Source organism: Bos indicus, chromosome 19 (assembly GCF_029378745.1).
Source record: "Bos indicus isolate NIAB-ARS_2022 breed Sahiwal x Tharparkar chromosome 19, NIAB-ARS_B.indTharparkar_mat_pri_1.0, whole genome shotgun sequence".
NCBI lineage: Eukaryota > Metazoa > Chordata > Mammalia > Artiodactyla > Bovidae > Bos > Bos indicus.
Window position 1 is genome coordinate 21,694,786 of NC_091778.1, and position 24,026 is coordinate 21,718,811.

General features: G+C 54.1%; 1 protein-coding gene across 17 annotated transcripts in view; it reads right to left on the reverse strand.

The window, feature by feature from the left end:
• Positions 1-7,491: 7,491 nt before the first annotated feature.
• Positions 7,492-24,026, reverse strand: part of MYO18A (myosin XVIIIA) — a 101,260-nt gene continuing 84,725 nt past the window's right edge. For 8 of the 17 annotated variants that reach the window (XM_070772771.1, XM_070772770.1, XM_070772768.1 and 5 more), the window contains 9 exons: positions 23,785-23,901; positions 23,532-23,615; positions 22,977-23,114; positions 20,790-20,975; positions 20,271-20,410; positions 19,421-19,465; positions 16,165-16,287; positions 13,393-14,687; positions 8,742-8,882 (listed from right to left, as the gene is read on the reverse strand). In XM_070772771.1, the coding sequence (XP_070628872.1) occupies positions 13,397-14,687; positions 16,165-16,287; positions 19,421-19,465; positions 20,271-20,410; positions 20,790-20,975; positions 22,977-23,114; positions 23,532-23,615; positions 23,785-23,901 (2,124 nt within the window). In that variant the 3' untranslated portion in view covers positions 8,742-8,882; positions 13,393-13,396. Of the gene's footprint in view, positions 8,883-13,392; positions 14,688-14,728; positions 15,035-16,164; positions 16,288-19,420; positions 19,466-20,210; positions 20,411-20,789; positions 20,976-22,976; positions 23,115-23,531; positions 23,616-23,784; positions 23,902-24,026 lie in introns of those variants that run through there. The other 9 variants (XM_070772776.1, XM_070772784.1, XM_070772781.1 and 6 more) reach the window with 6 other exon arrangements.

The following is a 24,026-nucleotide window of genomic DNA, read 5'->3' on the forward strand; positions in this document are numbered from 1 at the left end:
GGGGAGGCTGAACACCAGTGCGCAGAAGTACGGGCCCCTGGGCAGCCACCCCCAAGCGGCTGCCGGCGGAGCTGTCTGAGCTGCTGAGAGATTCGTGGGTAGCTTGATCTCATTTGCATATCACTTCTTCAACGAACACATTCACAAGAATCCCAGATTCTCAGTTTTCTACTTTCCCCGACAGGTTGGCTCTCCTCACACTTGTCCCTGACAGGGACCAACCATTCCCACGTTCTCCATATGCTCTTGGGAAATAACTTACCTTGGCTTGGAGCGAGGTATTTCCCTGGCCCCTGCCCCGCCCCTGCCCTGCCCTGCCCTGCCCTCGCCCCGTCCCCGCCCTGCCCTCGCCCCGCCCTGCCCTCGCCCCGTCCCCGCCCTGCCCTCGCCCCGCCCCTGCCCTGCCCTGCCCTGCCCTCGCCCCGCCCCCGCCCTGCCCTCGCCCCGCCCCTGCCCCGCCCCGTTCTCGCCCCTGCCCCGCCCTCGCCCCGCCCCCACTTACACCGGCGGAACCACCGGCTCCACCACGGCTCTCAGCTTGGGGCTCTCTCTCTCTTCTCCACTCCATTACCTTCCCCTGATGGCCTCTAGGGGCTGGGGAAGGGAGAGAGTTGGAGGGGGTCTATTTAAGAGATTTTTGGAATCTGTGCCTGCGCATCACCCGCTGCCATGAGTTATTTCAGCGCCGATGTTTGTCTCGAGCTGATTATTCCAGCCCGAGAACAGGTGGAGCAGCCTGCGGTGGCTTATTCGTCAGCCAAGGCCATCTGTTCCCAACAAGCTGAGATTTGTAGCTGATTTTTACTGGGGAGCAAGGAGTGGGGGCAGGGAGGGAGATGATCACCTCCGAGCCCCAGGAGACTTACTCTTCCCAGACCTTCTGCGAGGTCTGAACCCCCCAGTCCTCCCCTTCTAAAACCAATACCTGCTCGTTTTTCTCAGAGAACTCACCGGTCACTTGACTCCGAAATAGCGAAAATACTTTTTCCTTAAGGGGCTAAACCTTCTTCGATGGAGTCAGGTATGAGAAGCAGGAATCCATTAACCAGGCACAGTCTGGCCATTGAGTCATGTCCACCCTTACAGATTTTTTTTTTAATATGTAACTGTGACACAAATATCCTAAATGACCTTTTCGATTCTCGGCTTCTCCTCACCCCACTCCATCACTGGTCCCTGCATCAACACGTGTCTCCTTGTCTAAACCTGTCACCTGCAGGGCTTCAGGCAGCATGGGAGGCTATGTCTGGAGGCTCTTCTCACCCCTCCCTCGCTGCGCCTCTTCCCTAAATACCCTGTTCAAGTTCCACCCTCCAATCTGTTCCTCTTCCAGCTTCCACTCGCAGCCATGCCAAGAGATGCCTGCTGCTTTAAGAATGGCTTTCCCTCAGCAAGGGAGCTAAGCGGTTTCTAAGCAGCTTTGCCACATGGTTTACCCTCCACAGCTACTATTTCTATCTATGCAGTGCTGGGAAAGACACTCCTCTTAGAGTCACACTAATATGACTAATTGGGGGCCTTCTTTGGTTTCTGACACATACACATCTGTACTGACTTAAAAGAGAAATTGTATGAAAACTTTTATTTCAAGCACAGAGACTTCATCTAGAATCCCACGTGCCCATATAAAGCTATTTCTAGTTTTCAGAAGTCTCATCTAATATTTATCTGTGTTTTCACATGTACTTTTGTCATGTGGACATGTTCCCTTAGGAACCCATTCACAGAGCTTCAGAGTGCCTCACTACTGAGTTGGTTTTCTAGGCTTATTTTGCCAGTTTGAGGGAGCAGGAGCTCCTTTTCTGCTATTAAATCCTGCCCAGTGGCTCAGTATATGCTCCACTGGAAGGACCAGCCTCCACAGATGAGCTGCCGGACATGCAAAGGCAGGTCATGGCCCCGTGCTTCTAGTGCACAACCTTCCAGGGCACTGCCATTCACTAGGGTCAATCCCCCTTGCTCTCCAGAGGACAGTGGGGGCCAGAAGCAGCCCTTAAGCAAGGATGCCAACCTGCAGCTGATGCCAGTCCCCAGGATTAAATATGAGTCAAGAGGCTTATTTCATCACATACAGTTTTATATTTGCCTGGTTATCAGTTGTTGACCTGTCTTTCAAAGAGGTAATATTTCTAAAGCTACTGGCTGTATTCCCATACCAGGATTTTTTTTTTTTTTTAATTCTCCACTTTCAAATTCCCTAGTGTCCTCTCTTCCCCAAATCCATTTGCTTCTTTTTCTAATCTAGTCAGATCATATAGATGTGGCACAAAACATATAAAAATTTATTAAAATGTGGAAACTCTTTGACTCTTAAACCATCTCAAATATAATTTGCCTGGGTAGTGTCAAAACTTAATATCTTTTTTGCGTTTTTTTCCCTTAAAGCTGTCATAGCTGGCTTTTGATATCTAAAGCAAATTCTATATGCACATTTAAGTATTCCTCTGGGAGATTTATGTCACTGACTTCAATTGCGAAGCACACATCCTTTTTGGAATCTCCCTCATGTATATGACCCATCACTGGAGCTTACGCTACAGAAGACTCGATTTCTCTGTAAAATCCCTTCTAAATAAACCTAGCATCCTTGTTAACTCCAAAATGGCTATTGCTCTGAAAATCACTCCTCCCAGATGGAATCCCAGAGAATGGTATGGATTGTTCCATTGTACTGTAATGAATGAAATTAGATTGAGGTGCCTAGAGATTCAAATATGCATTCCAGGCCATGTGGAACATCGTTGGCACCGTGTTCTTGAAGCACAAATGTGATCACACATGGGGGATGCTCTGAGAATTGTAAGGAGCAACACAAATGTGAGGTTGACATTTTCCCACCCCTACTCCCTCCCTCACCTCCCCAAATTGTCAGAAAGTGCTTCCTTCCTAAGGGCAGGCCTTGGTGAATACCAGGCACACAGCTACTTGAGAGGAGGATCGTGACAGCAATTCTTGGTTTTCTCGCTTCTCCCTTTATCCTCTGACAAGGCCAGAGTAGCTCGGGAACGCCTGGCCAGTTGCTGGAGCCAAGCTGAGGTCTCTGCTAGGACAGACGCCACCCTCCCTGAGCCTGTTTCCTCAGGCGAAGGACACTTTACGGAGCTGTGACAAAGGTTAAGTGCGATTATGAAGTGCTTAACCACTGGGGGCATAGTTAGTGCTCACCATGGTTATATTGGTTGAGCCCTCCTCATCCTCAGCAACACTCCTGACAGGTGAGGCTGGGCTACATCAGCCTCAGTTAACCCCAAGGATTTCCAGGAGCTCTTAAAAGGGCGGGAAACAGTACTGTCGGGTTGCTGAGCGGGGGAACCTGGTCCTTAAGGTTTCTGGAACCCTTCAAGGGCATTGACCCTTTAAAGGGCGTGGCTTCCGGAAAGGGGACGGGGGAACCTCCAGACCGGGGCGGAGCCAGAGGTCTCAAGCTCCTGAAGCGAGGGTGCAAATATGAATATGCTAATATGCCCAGGTTCACCGTGAACTGGAGGGCGCTGGTTGGTCTGGACGCGCAGAACCCGCCATTAGAAAGGAAAAGAAATGAAGAGGACGCGGAGGGCGCATCTGGGCTACTGGACGGAACCAAGCCCAGACAGCCCTCGCGCTGGGCGAAGACATCTGTCCCCCAGCCCGCGGGTCTGGAGTCCCCACTAGTGCCACCCGTTGGTTCCTCTGGCCCCTCATTGCAGGTGATGAAGAGGTGGGAGTGAGGTTCTGTTGGCAGCATTGAGGGGTTCTGTACGAACCTAGGAGCCAAAAGTTTCTTGCCAGTAATTCCACCTTGTTTTACAGATGGAGAAACTGAGGTTCAAGAGGTCAAGGCCTTTCTCCAAGGTCTCAGTGCTGGCGGCAGAAGCGTTCAGTTTAGCCCTGGTTTTGTTTTCGTGAAGGTCTGTGAACACCACTCTGTAGGTGAAGAAGAGCAGTAACCCCAAATGCAGCAGAACTTGGTATATTACCAAGCATGTCCTGGACAGCCCACCAGCCCGGAGGATGTAGAAAAGACTTCCTGGGGAAAGATGAAAGGCATTGGGGTGGCAGCCAGTGGCAGGAGCAGGCAAGGACAAATTATCATAGGCTGGTCTGCAATAGGTTGCTATATAAGAGGTGATGAAATGTTACAACTTCCCTGAGAACCAGCTCAGAGGAAATGAAAGGGGAACGGAAAGCATAAAGGTTAGATTTAAGGCAGCACTTTCTCCCAGGGGTGATAATGGGGTGCTTTGTTCAGTGACCAGGGAAGGCTGTGGACTCGTCCCGTCTCTCCCACTTCTGAGGCCTTTGGGAATCCATCTTCCTCCTGTCCCATGTGGGCCTGCTTAGAGGACAGGAAGGAATGATTGACTTTGAAAAGTCCCCATCACTCAGGTAGGAGGTCCTTCCCCCATGAGCCTCTTGGGCTCTTTGCTGAGGGGGAAGACAGCAGATGCGTAGGCTCCAGGGCCCTGGGGGGGGGGGCGCGGGGGTAGGAAGCAGCAGTCATGGCATCTCTTGCAACATACTCCCTGCCAAATTGATTCAAATTGGCTTGGATATGAACATATGATTAAAGGAGCGGCGCGATTCATTTATCAAGAGAGATTAAAGAGCGGCATCTGCGCAGCCTAGCTGGGGGACAATTAAGGAGCAAATCGCTAAGTGTCTGTGCCACCAGGCATGGGGGCGGGGCCTGGGGGAAGGACAACGGGGAGGTCTGCCAAGAGGACACAGGACAAAAGGAGGTGGTTGGGGAATCACCACGTGCTGCTGTTTTCTCTGCGCACAGACTGGGCACCATGGGGAGCCTCAAAGGGCTTTGGGCGCCCCCATGCCTCTTATCCAGGAGTCAGAGCGGTCCCGGTGGTCTGAGATTACAGAGGAGGATATAGCGAGGCGGCTTTGAGCCTGGCACAGGGACAGATTTGCTGTCTGTTTTGTGGGAATCACTTACATCTTAGGGACCAAGGCGACCATGAGTGTACAGGTTGGGGCAGGAGCTTAGAGAGCTTAGAAGACATATCCCGAATGAAGATGGGCTTTGATGGCCTTGCAGCTCCTGGGGCTCCCCTAGGGAGTTTGGTGTGGAGGGAATTGCCCCCTTCCTAGTCTGGAGCCCAGCACACTGGCCAAGATGCTTTGCTGCATCTCAAAGTGTTGGTCATGTGAGGTGATGTCCAGCTTCCCTGGACACCCTGTGGAGTTCCCCATCACCACCTAGCATTCCCTGCCTCAGGGCCTTTGCTTAAGTTCTTTCTTCCTAGCACACCTGTACAGCAATATCTATCTGCAGAAGTGCGTGAGTGCGTGTGAGCCAAGTTGCTTTAGTCGTGTCCAACTCCTTGCGACTCTATGGACTGTAGCCTGCCAGGCTCCTGTGTCCATGGGATTCTCCAGGCAAGAATACTGGAGTGGGGTGCTGTGCCCTCCTCCAGGGGATCTTCCTGACCCAGGGATCGAACCTGCATCTTTTACAACCCCTGCATTGGTGGGCAGGTTCTTTACCACTCATGCCACTTGGGAAGTGCAATCCTTTATTCAAGTACCAGCTCAAAATACCAGCTCCTTTTAGAAGCCTTCCCAGTTCCTGACCCTCCTCTCTCAGTGACAGACCCTCCTCTCTCTTATAACATGCCCAAAACAACTTCTTTGTCCTTTTCTGTCTCATGTAATTATTTCCAAAGGGTCTGCCCTAGCCCTAATCCATGAGTCCCTGGAGGACAAACACTATGTTTTACTCCTTTCTACTCACCCAAAAGGAAAAGGAAAGTGAAGTCGCTCACTCGTGTCTGACTCTTTGCAATCCCATGGATTGTAGTCTACCAGGCTCCTCCATCCATAGGATTTTCCAGGCAAGAGTACTGAAGTGGGCTGCCATTTCCTTCTCCAGGAGATCTTCCTGACTCAGGGATTGAACCCAGGTCTCCTGCATTGTGGGCAGTTGCTTTATCGTCCTCACCCAAAGCTTGTACATATTAGGAGGTGTGGTACATATTTTCTGTGTCTAACTCCTCTACTAGAATATCCACTTCATGCAGGCAGGACCTCATCCCACCCCAGCATTTAGAACAGTATCCAGATGACAGCCAGGCAGTGATGAAATATTTGACTGTTGAATGAATGAGCAGATGAATAATACATATTTTTTTGACTTGAACAGATCCCTCTGCCCCAGGCCAGGCTATCAGAGGTTGATGCTGGGACTTTCTCTCAATAATTAATCAGAGGCCCAAGTCAGCGTAGGTGAGCAGAGTTGGGATCTTGCCTGTAGGTAGCAGCGACTTTTGTCACACTAGTTCCTTGGAAGAAAAAATGCACCAAGCTAGCTGAACGCAGGAGTAAAAGATGTGAATGACAGAACTGAACATGAAGAGTCAGCAGTTAAAAAGACAACCCAGTAACTTCACTTCTACTGCCTTCTGTATTCAACCTTCAGGGCAGTTTCTTTCATTCAAGATAGAGCCACATCACACTTCATTCCCATTCATTTTGGGGATGACTTTCCCCCCCCTCTTTCCCTTTCTTGCCCATTTCTAGATGCCTGACATCAGCAGTAGGCCTGTCTGATATCCTTTCTTGCCTACTTGTCCAAACCAGGAGAGCCTGGTTGACCAGCTGTAAATATGCATGCAGGGATTATAACTGGTCATATTACAAGAGGTAGAGAAGGAGGAGGGTCATTTGTTTCTTGTCCTTTTGCATGAGCTGTCTTTCAGCTGTCAGGAAGAGACCAAGTGTGGATTGGGACATGCAGGCAGGGATTGAGCAGGGTGGAGAAGCCAGCACACCCAGCCTATTCAAGTTGCCCTATGGCCCATGGGATTGGAGGTCAGAGAGAGTTCTGCCAAGTATTGATCAGAAAGTCATCTTTGGAACCTCCCTGGTAGTCCAGTGGTTAGAATCTGCCTGCCAATGCAGGGGACACAGTTCGATCCCTGGTCTGGAATGATTCCACATGCTGTGGGGGAACTAAGCCTGTGTGCTCTAGAACCCATGCTCTGAAACAACAGAAGCCACTGCAATGAGAAGCCTGAGCACACCGACTGGAAAGGAGCTAGCCGCCACTCGCCACAACTAGAGAAAGCCCGAGCATAGCAACAAAGACCCAGCACAGCCAAAAATAAAAAAGCTTTAAAAAGATCTAATAAACGTTTGCATCCTTAAAAAGGAAGACAGGATTTCTGTAATTGGCAAGATTTAACAATCAGAGTAACCTCAACATTCCCAAGTGGAGGCCAGGGTAGGACAAGACCTGGACGGCTCTGCCAACCTGAATTACAATCCTTGGGCTTTTAAAACAGAAGGGAGGTTTATGTCTTTCTTGACCGGTTCTCTCACCCACTGCCTCTGCCTGCTCCAGATGACCTGCCAAAGCTCTCTGAGTGGCACTGGTCTGACATGGCAGCAAGTCAGAGGCCAGGGTGACTCCCCCCGGTCCTCAGCAGCAGCCTTGCTCTGCTCCCATGTGCTGACCCTAGACTTTACTGAGCCTGAAGGAACAGGAAGGAAAACTGGCAGTGCCAGGAGAAAAAGGACGTTTATTTCCATACATCAGGTAAATGGGGAGGAGAGCACAGCCCAATGAGTACACACCAGTTGCAGGAGAGAAGAGGAGGACAGATGGGAGCGGCGCCAGGCACTGCCCTTGGGCCCCCAAGTCTGGAGGTGCTGGTGGGATGATCTTTGTGTGTGGGGGGGAGCTGGGACTGTCAGTCCCCAGGTTGTCATGTCTGGGATAAGTGTGTGTGGGCAGGGCGATTAGAAGAAGAAAAATGACTCAGGCTCAGGTCTCAGGGTGAGGACTTGTGTCTAACACACCTTAGTACTGACCAAAGCCTCCATCTTCAGTTTTTTTCAGTCACAAGCCCTCCACCCAAGGCCTTCCCTCTCCAGTTGAGCTTGTGATCCAGGCAACCTGGACTGAGGGGGAGGGAGGCAGTGCTTGGATAAGCCCCGAATTGGCGTAGGTGGAGCGGGTTTACTCTTAAATAGGTCATTGCACATAACACACGGATGAGACGAAGGGGGGTGGGGGCTGGAAGTTCCTGCTGGTACGTCCACACCCCTGTCTGTGTAGGCTTGCTCAGCTTGAACCCAGAAGCACCTGAGAGTCCCTCCCCACTCAGACTCTTAAGAAGCTGGACCCAGCTCTGCTCACCAGTCTCTCCAGCTGCACAGAGAAAGGCCTGCTCTCTGAAGAGTAAAGATGAAGCTGGGATTCCTCTAGTCGTTCCCGGTGTGGGGAGGCGGGCCAGCTGCCGCGGCAGCCCCCCTCCCACTCTCAGGGATACAGCTGCGATGGAGAGGTTGGGTATTTAAATTAAAAAAAGTAAATAGACAGCAGGCACTGAGAAGAGAAAGCCCTCGCCCCAAGCCAAGGGGGAAGGAATTGCTGTTTCCTGCCCCAGACTCCACCCCACGGACCCAGCAACCCGAGAATGTCCCAGTAGGCAATCTGTCCACCGTCCCTGAGCGGGGCGCTGACATGGAGGTCAACCTGCTGGCTCCGTGTGGTGCCAAGCCACCTGCCACCCACGGTGGCCCAAGGCAGGAGCAGAAAGTTCTCTTTTCAGAATTGCTCTTCCCTCCACTCTTCCACGTGGAGATGTCAGATACCCACAGCCTGGGAAGCCCCCAGACCGAAGAGGGTCAGGGGTTTCCCGTGCAGATCCGCAGTCGGATGGGGGAGACCCGTGCCCCACGAGACAGGCGCCCGTGGCAGCAGGAGGCGGTGGGTGGGAGGGGTCCACACCACTCCCCTGGGCTATGCGTTGGTCTCTGTCTGCTTGGCCTCTGTGTCACTGTCACTCAGATAGTTGTGGGAGTATCGGGGCCTGGAGGTGCCGTCGAGAAGGTCGTGCTCATCGTCTGAACGGTCAGGGGCAAGGGACTTCCAGTAGCTGGTGGGGCTGCAGGGAGAGAGAAACGAGATAAGAGGAGGGGCGCTTTTACCTTCAGCACCAAGGCCTTTGGTCCAAAGGAAGCCCCACCCCCAACCTTGTCACAGCATTCCCCAAAGCCACAAATTGAGAAATAGAAGTGAGATTCCCTGGTTTCCCCAGAAGATACTCAGATTAGTAGGAGGAAGGACATCTCTTTGATTCTGAGAACTTTCTACAACTCTGAAGAAAGCAATGCTGAAGAGCGGTGGGTCTCGAACTTGAACGTGCATAAGAATTGGCTGCGGATCCCGTGTTCTTTCCCCAAGAAGTTCTCATTTGCTAGCTCTTGGGTGAAACCCAGGAATTCTGCATTTTCAGCTCCCTCTCTGGAAGATTCTGCTACAGGCAGTGTATGGATTGCATTGACTTGGAGACTGGAGATCTGGTGATTACAGGACTACAACCTGTCTTAGTAAAGGTTACTCCCCGAAAGATTCCTTCTAAGGAGAGGCTTTCCCTATTGAATACTCCCAGATCACAACCCTGCCTCCTAATCAGATTTTTCTGAGGATGGTGAGAATTTCTATCTTTGACCATGACACCATCTACTCACAAGGAATGGAGACTGAGGATGTAGGAGCTGGCAAGACCTCTGTTTGAGGGTGGCAAAGTCATCCCTGTCTTGATACCACAATCCAACCCCATAGTCTTCATCAGGCCACTGGGAGCCTTGCACTCCCTCCCCGACCAAGGTATGAAGCATTTCTCCCTGGATGGAGCAGACTCATGGTGTCCAGCATGGATGGGATCTCTCTTCCACTTCTAGTCACTTTCTCTTTTTTATCTTTTCCAAAGCCTTAGAGCACCCTTCCCCTGCCCCTCCCACCTTCGCTTCTGAACTGTAATTTCAGCACTGCTGGAGAAAATGCAGCCCAAGATGGCTCCACCCCTACCAGTGCCCTGCCTCAGTGGGCCCCTGCTTCCAGATCCTAGAGAGCTTCTGCTAGGATAAACAGGAATCCTGTGATTTCAATGCCTCCCATTCTGATTTACGGATCTGAGGAAGGCCCTTGTTTACTAAACCTGTCCGAGATCTTGTATCTCTAAACCAAAACAGGAGGAAAGAGCGTTCTCCAAGAAAGAACCACATTCTCAGCTTTTCCAACGGTGGTGAGGAAAGGATTTGATGGCTGGGTATTTCCTGTATGTGAGACACTGTCCCAGACAGGCTGGATGTACTTATTCTTTACCACGTAAAACGTCATGAGGAAGCTGGTTCAAAGAGACAAGCAGCTTGCCCAAGGTCACACAGCCAGTATGTAAATCTGAACCTGGGACCTTAGGCCTCAGAGCCTCTTGAGGACTCCACCTTGTCACCAGACCGGTGACCTGAGGAGAAAACAAGAAGAAACCTGCGTTCTCCCCACTGGCCTGGGTGAGAGCCCGGGGGTGTGTATAGGTCGGTCTCTCTCTCTCTCTCTCTGCCCCTGGGGAGCAGGAAGAGCCTGATAGAATACATGTTCAATTATGCAAAATGGTTCAGGAATGGGGCAGCCTGGTTAATAGTTATCGTATGTCTCATGAATGAATTACCATTTTTAAAGGAATCAGAATAGCACAAAACACATTTAATACAAACTAGACTGAACATAAATGAGTCTTACTTGGATGGGCCACAGGCACTTAAGGACTCTGGGGTGTCTCAGGGACAAAATTATAAAGCTCAACGAGGACTGTGCAACATGGGAAAAATTGGGGTCGTTTTAGCTTTTGGATTGTTTGAATTCTGAATTAGTGGGAGCCTGGTTTTATTTTCTTTCTTTTTTTCTTTTTTTTTAGACAGAACTTCTGGGAACTCAAGGCTAAGGTCTGCTGTTGGGCAAAGGAAGGAACTGGCTTTGTGGAAAGACAGCAGGGTTATTTTAAGGGCAAAGGAAGGGGTGAGGTAGATGCCAGGGCTGGGACCCAGACGAAAGTGGGGTGCTCCTTTCCTTCCTCACATGTCTCCTCAGACTGGAGCTGCAGCCCCCACTTCCACATTCCTGTGCCTGCCAGGCAGACACCTGGATGAATGACAGCTGGGTTTCAACACCATTCCATCCAGATGCTGGGCGCAGTGGCAGAGGCAGCCGGGAGGGGTACATGCCAGGCCCCTCTCTCCCCTGCTCCCACCTTGGATGCTCCTTAGCCAGTTTCCTTTGTGGCTTCTGCAGCCACAGCTGTGACCAACAGCAGGTAGCTAGCCCCCTTCCCCAGGGCAGAGTCAGGGCTGCAATTTGAACATTTTAACCAAATGGTTTCAAACGCTTTCCTTCCCACAAGCCAGTGTTTCCTGCTCCATGCTGTCACAGATGATTTGGTGCACAAGCTAATTCCTGCTGGGCGAGCCCAGGGTGGCGGTCCCCTCCCCCACCCTTTGCTGGGATGCTTTCCTGTTCAGAATTCTCGAAGGTCCCCATCGCCCGGTGGGAAGCTAAGCCACTCAGCCCCTGCCCCAACTCTTCACAGTTTATTTGCCCAAAGCCAGTTCCCCCTGAGTCCAACTAGGTCCTCTCTCCCCCAGCCCTTCTCTTGCCAGCTCTGTATTGGTTGGTTAGCTTCTGGCTTGGTGCCCACTCTCCCCGCAGTGAATCCAACCCTTGTTGGAGGTGGTGGCGTGTAGGGTTTCAGGACTACTCCTGTGTTCCTGGTGGACAAAAAGGGCTGTGCTGGTGGCTGAAGGAAGAAACAGGTTGTATGTGTTTTTGTTCTTGCTGGGTCAACGGTGATGACGGACTGAGTCACTGGGGTCTGCAGTCCACCAGCTGCTGGGCAGTGTGGGATGTCCTGGCTAGGCCCGTGTCTCCCTCTTCAGGTATTAGTGCAGTGCTCAGAAGGGCCTGGCCCGCTCTGCTTCCCAAACCTCCCCTCATAGCCCATCAGCTGACTTCCTGCCCTTGGGCAGTAGGGCATTTAGCAGGGTGGTTGAGTGGAAAGCTGTGATGGTCACAGTATCATGATCCTTGCCTTTTCTCACTGCGGTGCTGACAGCAGCTCCCTAGAACAACTGAGATGCTTCCTGCTCCTCCCAGAGCATCCTGCAACCATCTGGCACATGCGGGAAGCCACAGAGCAGGTCTAAGTCCAAGGGCTTGGTTCTGGAGCAACTCAGGGCCCACAGAATCTGAGTTGGCCATGAGCCTGGTCTGGGTTCAGGTTCCACCTCCCCCATGCTGTCTCCCCAAACCCATCCCATCACCATCTCCAAGCAGCTGCAAGTAACATTCACTTTCACAGGCTCCATTCCTTAAAACGAAACTGGTCCCTTTTGGTAGAAATCAGCCCAAGTCCGTGTGCTTGCTCAGCAGCTCCACTGCATAAGAGGCCCACAACCATGCAACACGTGTGTGTTAGTTCATGCATCAAGGAAACACTGCCCGTGCCCCAGGGGGGCTATGCTCTAGAGTCATACCTCCTGGGAAGCAGCAAGCTTGCCCTGGGAGGGTACCATGCCAAAAACAGCTTCATATAAGCAGGGTGATCCAAATGTCACCACCCACCAGGGAGAGTGGCAACAATGGTATTCCAGTGAGTCAGTCTTTGCCTTTTTTCGGAGGTGGGGGTGTGGGCATAAAGGGTCTAACAGCTTGATCTTCCTTCCCACAGGGAGAAGGCTGGGAGAGGCAGGAGAGCCAGGAGGGGGCTGTCACTCAACAGCTGCTAATTTCTATTCATTAAAACTTTACAAGATGAGCTAAGATGAGGTGACGCCCATGTGTGGGCTTCAGGTGGGAGGGGTGGGGAGAGAGTCAGGCATCTCCAGGTCTGCTGCAGGGTGTGGTGCTGTGGGTGCTGTAAGCCTTGCACTCTGAGCCTCAAGATCCATGCCAGAGGGGAAGATGACATTGCAGGGCAGAGGGAGAGCTGAGCAAAAGGCCCCTTAATTGCTGATGGCCACTGATGCATCAACTCACATCGGGGGGTCAGTTCCAGCCCTTTCCCGGGCCCAGCCTTTCAGGGCTATGGGCAAAAGCTCTGCATGTATGCTGCTAGGCCCATACAGTAAATATTACGCTCATGTGATCTGCCTTGGGTCATACAGAGGAGTGGTTAAAGGTGAGCTGAAGAGATTTCATTCAGATCCTGGCAACATCACTTTCCAGCTCAGTAACCTTGGCAAACGACTTAACCCGCCTGAACCTCACCTTCTTTTCCTAGAAAATGGGCTCGTGATCGGATCTTTGTTTTGGGGTTAGTGTGAGGATTAAGTGAATAAAATACGGCAAGTATCTTAGGGGGGTGGTCCCTGGCCCAGGGTAAGGGCTTGCTAAGTGGGAGTTGTGACTTGACGTCACCAGAGAGTTCCTCGTTGGGCTCAGAACGACTGACTAGCTCAGCCAGCCTCTGCTCTCTGAGGGAGCCAGGAGGCTCTGCGAGGCCAGGCTTGCTGGAGAGGAACGCAGGAGGGGCCCGAGTGGTGGCGAGTGGGCCGGGAGCACGTTAGTTCACACCGAGTGGCACACACCATGCTCTGCACTCCGTGCCGGGTGCCACCTACTGCACTAGTCGCTCTCGGGCCTGTACAGGTACCGCATCATCAGGCTGTCCACCTCCTTCTTGCGCTTCTTCTCCTCCTTCCGGGACTGCCGGCGCCCCTGCCCGGCTTCCTCATCCTCCGCAGCCGGGCCCTTCTTCACGCTCGAGCGGCTGTGGCCGGAGATGGTAGAGCCGCTGGACGAGGAGGAGGAGGAGGTGGAGGAGGAGGAGGAGGACTCCGTTCTCTTCCGTCTCGATTTGGCCTTCTTCTTGCTCTTCCGAGAGCGCCCCTTCTTCCGCTGCCTGTGCTCCGAGGAATCTTCGGAGCTGGAGCTGGAGCTGGAGCTACTCCTCCTCTTGCTCCGGCTCTTCCGGCTGCCGCGGGACCGAGACACGTCTGCGGCCGAGGCGGAGCGGCGAATGCTGGTGGCTCGCTCTGGAGGGTCCAGCTGGGCGCTGCGGGTGCTCTGGATGCTCTTCCGGTCATCCTCCTCAGAGTCCGGCTCCAGGCTGCTCCGGTGGAACGGGGTGGGTTTGTAGCTCAGGACCTCGTTGATGGCGGCCTCCAGGTCTGGGTCCAGGTAGGAGCGGCGGCTGACCGGGCGGACGCTGGAGCCCAGAGGCTCCTCCGGGGTGGAGGAGGCGGAGGCGCGAGGCCGGGGTGGCACCGACAGACTGCGGGCCAGAGACGACGGGTGGCTGTACTGCGAGTGTGCCTCGCTCAAGGCCACGCTGGCTCCATCGTCCCAGTCGTCCAGGCAGCTCCGGCCCAGGGACAGGCGGGAATCGGGGCTCTCCCGGCCGAGGAGTGAGGCCCGGCCTAAGGAAGGGCTGAGGGTCACCGATAGGCTGTCGAGCCGGGAGGTGCTGCGACGGGAACTGGGGGAGCCCGATAGCGAGAAGCTCAAGGAGGAGCGCACCCCGTCCTCGCCGCCGGAGCCGCGCCGGGTGGCCGAGGAGGCCCGGCTGACCGGCGCTGAGACGGCCGAGGCCCGGTCCAAGTCTGAGCCCCAGCGCTTCTCCAGCCGGCTCGTGCGGCCCCCGACGCCGCCGGAGAGGACCGAGCCGCCCTCGTCTGGCTCCTCGGACTTTCTGGCCGAGCCCGGCTCCTCCTTGGGGCCCCCGCGGGCCTTCCGAGGGGGCCTCTCTGGGGAGGCCGGCCGCTCGCTCAGGGTGGTGAAGAGCGAATCCTCGTCCCCGGTGCCCCCGATGGAGTCCTTCAGGGTGAGCCGCTTTCGGTAGCTCAGCGAGCTGAGCACTGAGGCCGGCCTCTCCTCCACCCCCTTGCCCTCCTTCCCCGCGGTGCTGAGGGCGGTTCTGGCATGGATAGATTCGGGGGCAGCAGAGAGAGAATGAGAGAGAGAGAGAGGCATTAAACCCAGAGAATAAAGACACCGGGGGAGGGAGGAGGAGGAGAAGGAGGAAGAAGGAGAGCTCGCAGCAGCTCTGGCAAAGTGGCGCTGAGCACGTCGGAGGAAATGAAGCAAAATAATTTGCGTCAGTGAAAATAGCTTCACGGAGAATGTCATGTAAATTAGACTATTGTTCTATTTCATCACTTTTCCCCCTCTAAAACGTTTAGTTCAATTTATTTCATTGTCAACTACCTGGAGCCTGGTGCCACGCTGCGGTGAACGGCAGTGGGGCGGGGAAGGCAGCATTTTCTGCAATAACAAAATGTTTGACCGAATACATTAAACCAATTAGAGGGGGGCTGGCTGGGTGTTTGTGGTGAGGGTCTGGGCTTGGCAAGGGGCCTCAGGGGCATTAGAGAAGGAATTGTGGTTGTGGCTTAGTTGCTAAGTCGTGTCCCCGGACTCTCTGCCACCCCCCTGGACTGTAGCCTGCCAGGCTCCTCTGTCCATGGGATTTCCCAGGTAACAATACTGGAGTGGGTTGCCATTTCCTTCTCCAGGGGATCTTCCTGACCCAGGGATCGAACTCGCGTCTCCTGCATTGGAAGGTGGATTCTTTACCACTGAGACACCTGGGAAGCCCTTGTGGGAAGAGAGGAATTACTCTTTCTACCCAGCACACCAGCTGTCTCTCAGAGGGGGTGGAACAGTGTGTTCTGGGGGATCAGGATGGCTCTGAGTTGGGAGGGGGTAGTCAGCAGAGAAGGGGTGGCAGGAGGGGTAAGAGCAGGGGACCCATGCTGGCCAAGAGGTGAGGAATGGGAATCGGAGTCCCACATTTCTGGGTTAGCTGCCTGTGCCATCAGAAGACTGTGACTGGCCTGGACAACAGGGGAGCCAGTTTCTGCAGTAGATGGGTGTTAGCAGAAAGCATAGCAGAGGCCAAGTGAAAAGACCAGAGGAAGAAGAGAACAGGCAGAGAATGAAGTGTGTCTGTAGCTGTGATGGGGAGTCAAGGGGAACTGAGGCCTCTTCTGCTACTATTCCTACCAAGACCTCAGAGGTCTAAAGCTGGCCCTGTCCAGGGTTGTGGGATCCAGAGTCTCCCTGTGCCCTATTTCAGTCTTGATTCCAAGGACACAAACCATCAGGCAGTTCGATCAACATTTGTTGAATGAATGAGTAGGGATGAAGTTAAACCTACACCAAACCAAAGCCCTGAGCCTGGTAAAGGAAATATTCCTTAGGCAAAATAATGGTGACGCAGACCCTGAGTTAAGAAGAAACCTGGCCTCCTGTGCATATCCTCTGTGCCGAGGCCCCTCCAGGCAAGAAAGAGACGCAGGTGGCGTGAGGCACACCCTTTGGGATCAAGGCACTGCTCATCCATCCCTGGGGCATGAGGTGGCCTTTGCTCTCAGTGAAGGCCACGTGCTTACCTGGAACTCTTCAAGCTGCCGTCGTCAGAAGCCGCCTTGGAAGGCCCTTTGTTTTTAGACAGCCATGACTTGACACCGTCGACCCGGTCCTCCAGCTCCGAGTCCACGTCTGAGTCCCCCTCGCTGTGGGATAAGGAGCAGAAAGGTAGGCAAGGCTGGGAAGAGGTGATGACCCACGGTCCAGGAGGGAGCACTAAGTGGCAGCAGGTTTGTCTCAGCGGGGGTGTGGGATGCAGGGCGGCATGCGCATCAGTGAGTCAGAGAGAACAAGAGAGGTTAGACCAGAGCACACCTTTCACAAAAACCCTGCCCCGCCCAGCAGGCCACACTGTTGTGACAGCCACCAAGAAGACCCTGAGGAGCATGGAGGCACCTCCACCCCACTTTCTGGGACAAGCTGCTGTTCAGCCGACCGAGAATGACAGGGAGACCATCCATTCATCAATTATAGCTAAATGGCTCTTGGTTAAAAAGCGGAGTCAGGGGCCCTTCACCTCCTCCCTGAGGCCTGTTCTGCTGTTCTTGTCTGCCTGTTCCCCCACATGTGGCTACGGCTACTCCCACTTTCCATGACTTCACTGCAAAAGGAGGGTTGGTGGTGATAGGACGGAGAAGAGAAGGGCTTTATTATGACTTAAGTGAACTTGAACTTGGAGTCTCCTGGGCTGATGGCAATGCCAACCTGGGCACTACAGACTGTACCCCAGATCCGTCCTGAAGCTCCCCTTGGCCTTTCAGAAACAGAGAAAGGACAGGGCAGGGCAGCAGCATTTTCCAAGGGGCTGGTCACAGCTCCAAGATCCAAGCTGCACCAGGAGATTGGGGTGGGGGGCGCCCAGAAGTCCCCGGCAAAGGCTCTGTCTCTCCTAGCTCCTCTTCCTCCCTCAGGTAGCCTGTGGCTCTTGCTCCCCAAAGGCTTTTACTGGCCAAGCTGACCTGAGCCCTCTCGATAGCCCACAGGAGTCAAATTCTGATGCTGAAATCATGGAGATTTCTTCACAAAGCAGCAAGGGCTTGGAGACAGCTTCTGAGTGAGAATGCTTCTAGAATTCTGCAAAATGTCTGCTCACCATGTTCCCTGCTATGGATACGCTAGGATTTCTCCTTGATATAAATTTCCTTTCATCTGTGTCAACAGGAGCAGCCCCGTTCCTGAATTATGTTCTTGAATAAATAGTCACACAGGCATGTACACACACACACACACACACACACACACACACACACACACACAGAAGAAACCACACCACCAGACACTGTTCTGGGGACTGTGAGACAGCAGGACTCGTGGGGAGGGGAATAAAGAGGCGTATTTTATGGGCTTCCGTCAAATACAGAATTATAACAAAGACGAGGCTGGCTGATGCCCCGGGTAAACAGGAGTTTAGTAGACAACCCCGAAACCGTTAATGCAAGCCCTGTGCCCATCTGAGCCCGGCAGATTTACTGTGGTGCACAGGCCCCATGGAACGCCAATACCTCCTGATTTATACACCCGTGCAAAAAACCTCCTTCTCCAGCTTCAGAGCCTGTAATTTATCACCACCGTTCATAACCATATTGATTGCCTTTAGAAAGGAGGTGCTGTATGCATCGCAAAATCTATGTCTACATGTTAAAAGCGTTTCTGTATAAATCTCCCTTAATACTGTGCTGTTTACTGCTTTCATTAAGGTTATGGCAATAACAACTGTATCTCTAAGTAAATCGAAACATTATTTTTCGCCCGCCTTAGCACACGCGCTCAATAACTTGGAGCTCGGGCTCAGGGCTGCCGAGGGAAAGACCCACACCACCCCTACACCACCCTCTACCATCAGCAGGAACCGGGCTAGGACTGCAGACCCCCGTGTGCCTGCATGAGTGCACACTGGTGTGTGTGCACGCGCATGTGTGCAGGAATTTAGAATGTGAACTGAAATGCGCATTTTATCAGGCCTCGAAGCTCCAACAGCCCAAGGATGGCAGGGCTGGAACGCACAGGGGACACACAGTTACGGGCCCAGAATACGAATTTGCCTCCTTACATTGAGAGCAGCGCATGAGTTGAGAAGCTGGCCTGCCTGCCCTCGCCTTCTCTTCAGTTTCAAGCCTATAGAGGATGTTTGGCTTCTTTTCCTTAAATAATCAGGCCCGTAAACAAACTTCAGGGCCAGGCCAGCTCAGGGGGCAGTTGAAATTTTAAATGGTCGGAATTAAACCTCGTGTCAAATACAATTTATGTCCAGGCTCATGTGCTATTAGTTAACTGGGAGCCGAATCGCGGGGGAACAAACAAACGGAGACAGAACGGCGGGGGATATTAATTGTGTGTGACAACCGGGCTCCAGCGGCCCTCTATCACTGTTACACACTATTACATTTATCATTAGCTCTCACGGAGTCCTTTGCGCTGCCGCCAGCCCATCCTGGCCAGAGGAGGCGGCCTGCCAGCAAGAGAGAGGGGAGGGGTGGAAACCCAAGGCCGCCCTGGAATAACAACCTCTAAAGACCAGCCCTGTTGAATCTGACGGAGGATCACTTCGATCTAATCCTCCTGAAGGTGCAAGCATCTGCACCTGCTGTCCGGCTCCCACCCAGAAAGAAGGAAACGGAAAGGGGGTGGGGCTACTGGGCTCCCCCCACCTGACTGACAGCTCCGGCACCAATGCCTGGGGCCTCCTGCCCCGAGGAGCCCGAGGAGCCCACGGCGGGTACAGTAAACACAGCTGGCTGTGTTCCCTCCCCCTGCCACACAGAGCCTGCCACGCCATCATCCACAGTTGCTTGCTTTCTCCCAACAAGTAACTGTTAGATGCCTCTCTCCTTCTACCCCGTCTGCCAAAAGTAGGGGGGCGGACCTTTCAAAATGAAACACACCCACCTCTTTGAGGCAGGTCAGGCTCCAAAGGAGCCCACAGATGGGGAGAAATCCAACCCAGATCTTCCCCCCCAAGAGGAAGAGGCCGGAAAGCGGCTACCAAGGGTAGCCACTTTCTGATGGAGCCCCCATCCTGCTGACCAAGGATGTGGGGGCCAGAAGCCTCCCAGGTGGAGCACCCTCATGGCCTGCCCTCTGCCTCCGACGCAGGCCCTGGCCTGCTGCCCTGCCTCCCCCAGGACAGAGTCAGCCCGGTTAGCGTGAGAGACTAGCTGGAGGAGGAGTGGAGGTCATTGTGTGTCCACATGCGACATGCAGCACAGCGGGAGCCCGGGGTTAGGGGCAGTTAGACACCACGCGAGGAGAGGCAGAGAGCGCGTGCGCTCCAGTCCTCACGGTTTATTCTTTCTTTTCTGATACTTTGTCACCATGTCCTGCAAACTGGAAACAGAAAGAAAAGGGTGGGCAAGGGGGCCAAAAGAACACAGAAAAGTCAACGGGCAAACCAGGGTGGACCCTTCAGCCGAGGACCCCCTCCTTCTTCAGCAAGACAAGGCTCTGGCTGGCTAAGACCAGGAGGTAGGACAGTGCTGTGCTCAGAGGGAGGCTCAGAGGGAGGTTGCCTAGGGTACTATTTCCCTGCCCCAAAGGAGCAGGCTTCCTGGACAGCCCAGGAGCAGGATGGAGTCCCAGCCTTCACGCGGGATGGGGGCAAATCCTGGGGCAGGAGAGTCTGCCCAGGGCAGCCTTAGGAGCTTCTCCAGAGCCTACCCCTACTCCAGACTCACCCCTACCCGCTGGTCTGCCTGCCTCGTGACTGCCTCCTCAGCCTAAGACCACAAATCTCCTAAACCTTTCCCCGGGTGGGTTTTATGAGAGAAAATCTCTGGTACTGTAACAAGACACCACGGCCCTTAAATCTCTGCTGTCCCCAGAGTGGGGCAGGCGCCATCAGAAATGCAGCTAAACGGGGGAATAACTCATCTTGAACAGGCAGAGCTGGAGAGCCAGGTCCTGGGAGGCCCAGGAAGGGGAATGGAGAGGACGTGGGGAGGGCTTCTCACGTGGGCACCACCTGTCCAGCCCTCAGCCGCCATCGGATGGGGGTCCGTGCTGGGGTCTGGCAGTGAGGGGAGGGTGGGCAGGCAGCTCAGTGGTGGGGAGACCCAGGTCACAGCTGTTCTACCTGGTCTGGAGGTGGTCAAGAGGGCCTCCGAGCCGGCCACAGTTGCCAGAGGCCCCTCACCTATTGATGAGGTCCTCGTTCTCGTCGCTCTCCATCTCGTCCTCAATGGCGGCTTGCAGGTCCCCGATGCGCTTGAACGCTAGTTTCAGATCAGCCTGCAGGCTCTGGTTAGCAGCTTCCAGACTCTCCAGATCCATCTCCTAGAAGGGAGAGGGGGCAGTCCATAGGAGGGCTGGCGTCTTATCCAGCTGCCCCAGAAAAGGCTGGCTTCACATCTTTCCAGGCCAGCAGCAGCTCTGTGGGTGCTGCAGAGAACCTGCAGAACTTTCTCTGCCCTGGTGTGGCTGGGCTGTGGGGGCCGGGCCTCACCTGAGGCAGAGCTGGTGCCACCCTCCTTAGCCCCTGGCCTGCCCTCAGGCTTGGTGGACTATCTGTCCTCTTGGCACATTCTCATCCCTCCAATTCTCTAAACCATGGTTTTTTTGCAGCCCACCTCCACAATCCCAGGGTGGGGAGGTGTGTGTTTAGCAGCCTCTCAGAGGGCTGCCGGCCTGCGGCCTCGTGGGTGGGGGGCATTACCAGTTCATGCTTCTTGTGGCTCGCCTCGGCTTCCTTCCTGGCAAGCTCGCCCATTTCCTCCTTGGTGTCCCGGAGCTGCCGCTGCAGCCTCTTGTTTTGCTCCTTCTCACGGTTCTCAGCCGCCGCGCGCTGATCCCGTTCCTCAGTCAGCTTCTCCATGTTGTCCTTGAGCCGGCTGGCCAGGCTCTGGACAGGGCAGTGGGAAGAGAGATCCATCAGCGGGGCAGAGAGTGGGGTGTGGCAGAGCTCCGGACTCAGGTGGGCAAGCACTAAAGCCCCAGGGTGGGTGGCTCCCTTTGCCGTTCTATAAAAGGGGGAGAATAACACCTATTCCCCAGGGGTCTTTTAAGGCCCAAATAAGGTAAGCGATGTAACAGCACTCTGCAAGATGAAAGGAGCTACGTCATTATCACCACCATCACCAAGGTCGGAAGAGGGCTCTGTCTCGAGTCCATACTGACGCCATGTGCGGGGCCTCCACAGGCAGCAGGGCTTCCCCCAGAGACCCTAAACCCAGAAGCTCTAAAAGCGAGAGCCTGTGCTTAGAGGCAAATGACTTTCCTGAGAATTCTGGATTAGGAGGAGACTAAACAGTCATCACATGCCAAATACAAAGCCATCCCTCTAAACCTGATGAATCTCTTTCCCCAGAAACTTGAACACGTTCCCCCTCCCAGGCCACAGGACGCCGAGCAGAGAATGACCTGGAGGTGGGGGCAGTGTGAGGGAAGCACCCTGCCTCTGGTCCTAATCTTGGACTGGCCATGGGGGCTCCGCTCTCGGCCCCTAGCCTCTATGTCTTGAAAAGATAAGAGTGCTAGGCTACATCTCTAAGGGCCATAGGTGTTTAACATTCTGCGCATCTAAACCACAGGACTGCTGTCTGAGCTGAAGGCAAAATGAGAGACAGAGCTGAGGAAAGGGACTGGGACCCTTGAGAAAAGGAGGCAAATGCTGCAGTCTGTTCACAGCCACCAGCCCACCGGCCTCTTCTGCCCTGTAATAGCTTTGGGGCCTGAGGCAACCTACTTAACCCTTTCTGTGTGCACACTGTGGACCAAAATATTACCAAGGCAGAGCACGGACTATTACTAAGCCTCCTCTAATTCTCTCTAGCTCTCTGGAGAACTGTGACCTTGTCTTAGGAGGTTCAGCCACATTTTCTCTAGGTCAAGGGTACTAATGCCCTCCGATGCCCACTGCCAGCCCCATGGTCACCTGGTTCCATCCCCATCCTCTTTCCTGCTCCACTGACTCATGGGTAAGGGGGAAAGAGGCAGGGATGCTCAGCACCCACAGCATGAACACACTTCTCATGGAGGCCAGTCAGCGCTCAGATGATGTCTGCACGCTCGAGATGGAGGAAAGGAAATAGGGAGAGAGGGGTGTAAACCCAGAGAGATCATTTTGCCGGCCTCTTTCTTCCTACCTGCTCTGTTAGAAAGGCGCTGGAGCATGTGGGCTTTGAGAGAGTGGAACCGAAAGGATTAAATGTGGAGGATGGAGATTATAGTTAGGAGGGATGGAAAGAGAAGACGGGGGTGAACAGAAAAAGGAGAAGGGTTAGAGGAAAGAGAATGAAAAGTAGAGGGAGAGGACAAAGGGGATGGGGAGAAAGGAAGAAATAGCTCAGGGAAGTAAGAAAGGGAATGAGATTGGGGAGAAAACAGACTCTGAGGGAGAGGGAAAAAAATGGGGCAAAAATGGAGGAAAATGAAGAGGGAAGGAGAAAAGCAGAGACAGCAGGCATGGGGAAAATTGACGGAAAAGGGGAATAAGAAAGGGAAAGAGAAAGAGCAAGCGGTGAGATGAGAGGACAGACTCCAGCCCTTGAAGAAGTGGCGCCATCCACTGCATATTTATGACCCTGCCGGAGAGCAGAGAGGGGACCGACGGGGGGAGCGCACGGTGGAGGAAAATATGAAGACGAAAAGCTAAGCTGCTGTGGTCCCTTGGCAGAAAGCACGCACGGAAACAGAATGTAAAGCAGGCAGGCTCCGCGGTGCCCAGAGAGCAGGCCGGGTGGGCGGGGGAGAAGGCACCAGCCCATCAGCTGGCCTGGAAGCTTGGCAGAGGCCTCGGGGGTGCGGCCTCAGGCCTGCCCGGCCCTGCTGAGCATGCGTGGCTCCAGCCAGGGCTGCTCGGCCCTTCCCCACTGCAGAAGGGATAGGGGAAGTGTGTGCCCACCTCCAGCCGCTTTACTTGGGTCCTTTCAAACTCCAGGCGTGTCTCCAGCTCCCGGATCTTAGCTTCCTGCCTGCTCACCAGGGACTTGTCCACCATGGACTGCTCCAGGAACTCCACTTGGCTCTGGAGGGCTTGTAGCTGGGGGGTGGGGGCAGGAAAGGAAGAAAGAACTGAGCCTGGAAAGGGAAGAGGGGCAGGTTCTGTACCCCCTTCCGGGCAAGATCACCATGGTGACCAGAAGGCTGGACAGGGAGCTGGAAGGATGGGTCCCTGGGACAGGGGCACCCCCCAACCTGACCCTGTGCTGACAAACATTTTGCCCTTTGGAGAGAAAGGAGAGAACTAAGGACCAGAGAGGGAATAGAAATGCAAAATGAGGCAGTTGAAGCCAAAAACGTCTGCTCTGGTGACATGGCTCCAAGCCTAGGCCTTTGCACTCACTGACGCTGACTGATGGCAGAGAGAAGCGCGTGTGAACCTGTGAGCTTGGGAGCTGGTCCCCACGAACAGGGACCCTGGCACCCTCTCTTTACCAAGGGAAATCCTGGTCCCCACCTTCTCCTGCAGCTCTTGCTTCTCTTTGTTGGCTTCTTCCAGCTGAGCCTGGAGATCATTCATCTGAGCCAGGTCCCGGGAGGCCTGGGAAAGGAAAGAGTACCGAAGCAGGACTTCCCATGAGCACCAAATTCCAGCGCGGTCTGCTCCACTTGGAGGGCCAGGGCACACAGGCACCGTGACAGGGACCTACGAGGAGGACCAGGGGACGGTGCCCGTGCAGGGTGTGGCGGGGCACTCCCGGGCAGGGTACCTGAGCCACGGCCGCCTTGTGCTTCTTCATCAGCTCGTTCATGTCCTCCTGATCCTCCTCCAGCCGGTTCTGGATCTCATTTTTCTCACGCTGAAGGCGGCTCAGCTGCTCCTCCAGCTGGACAGAGGCACAGACAGACCAAGAGCCTCAGGCCTGGCGTGACTAATGGCTCTGGGTGGGAAGACTGAACCTCCTTTGGCCACCACCCGTGGGAGGAGCTAATGATGGGGCTAGGCCGACCC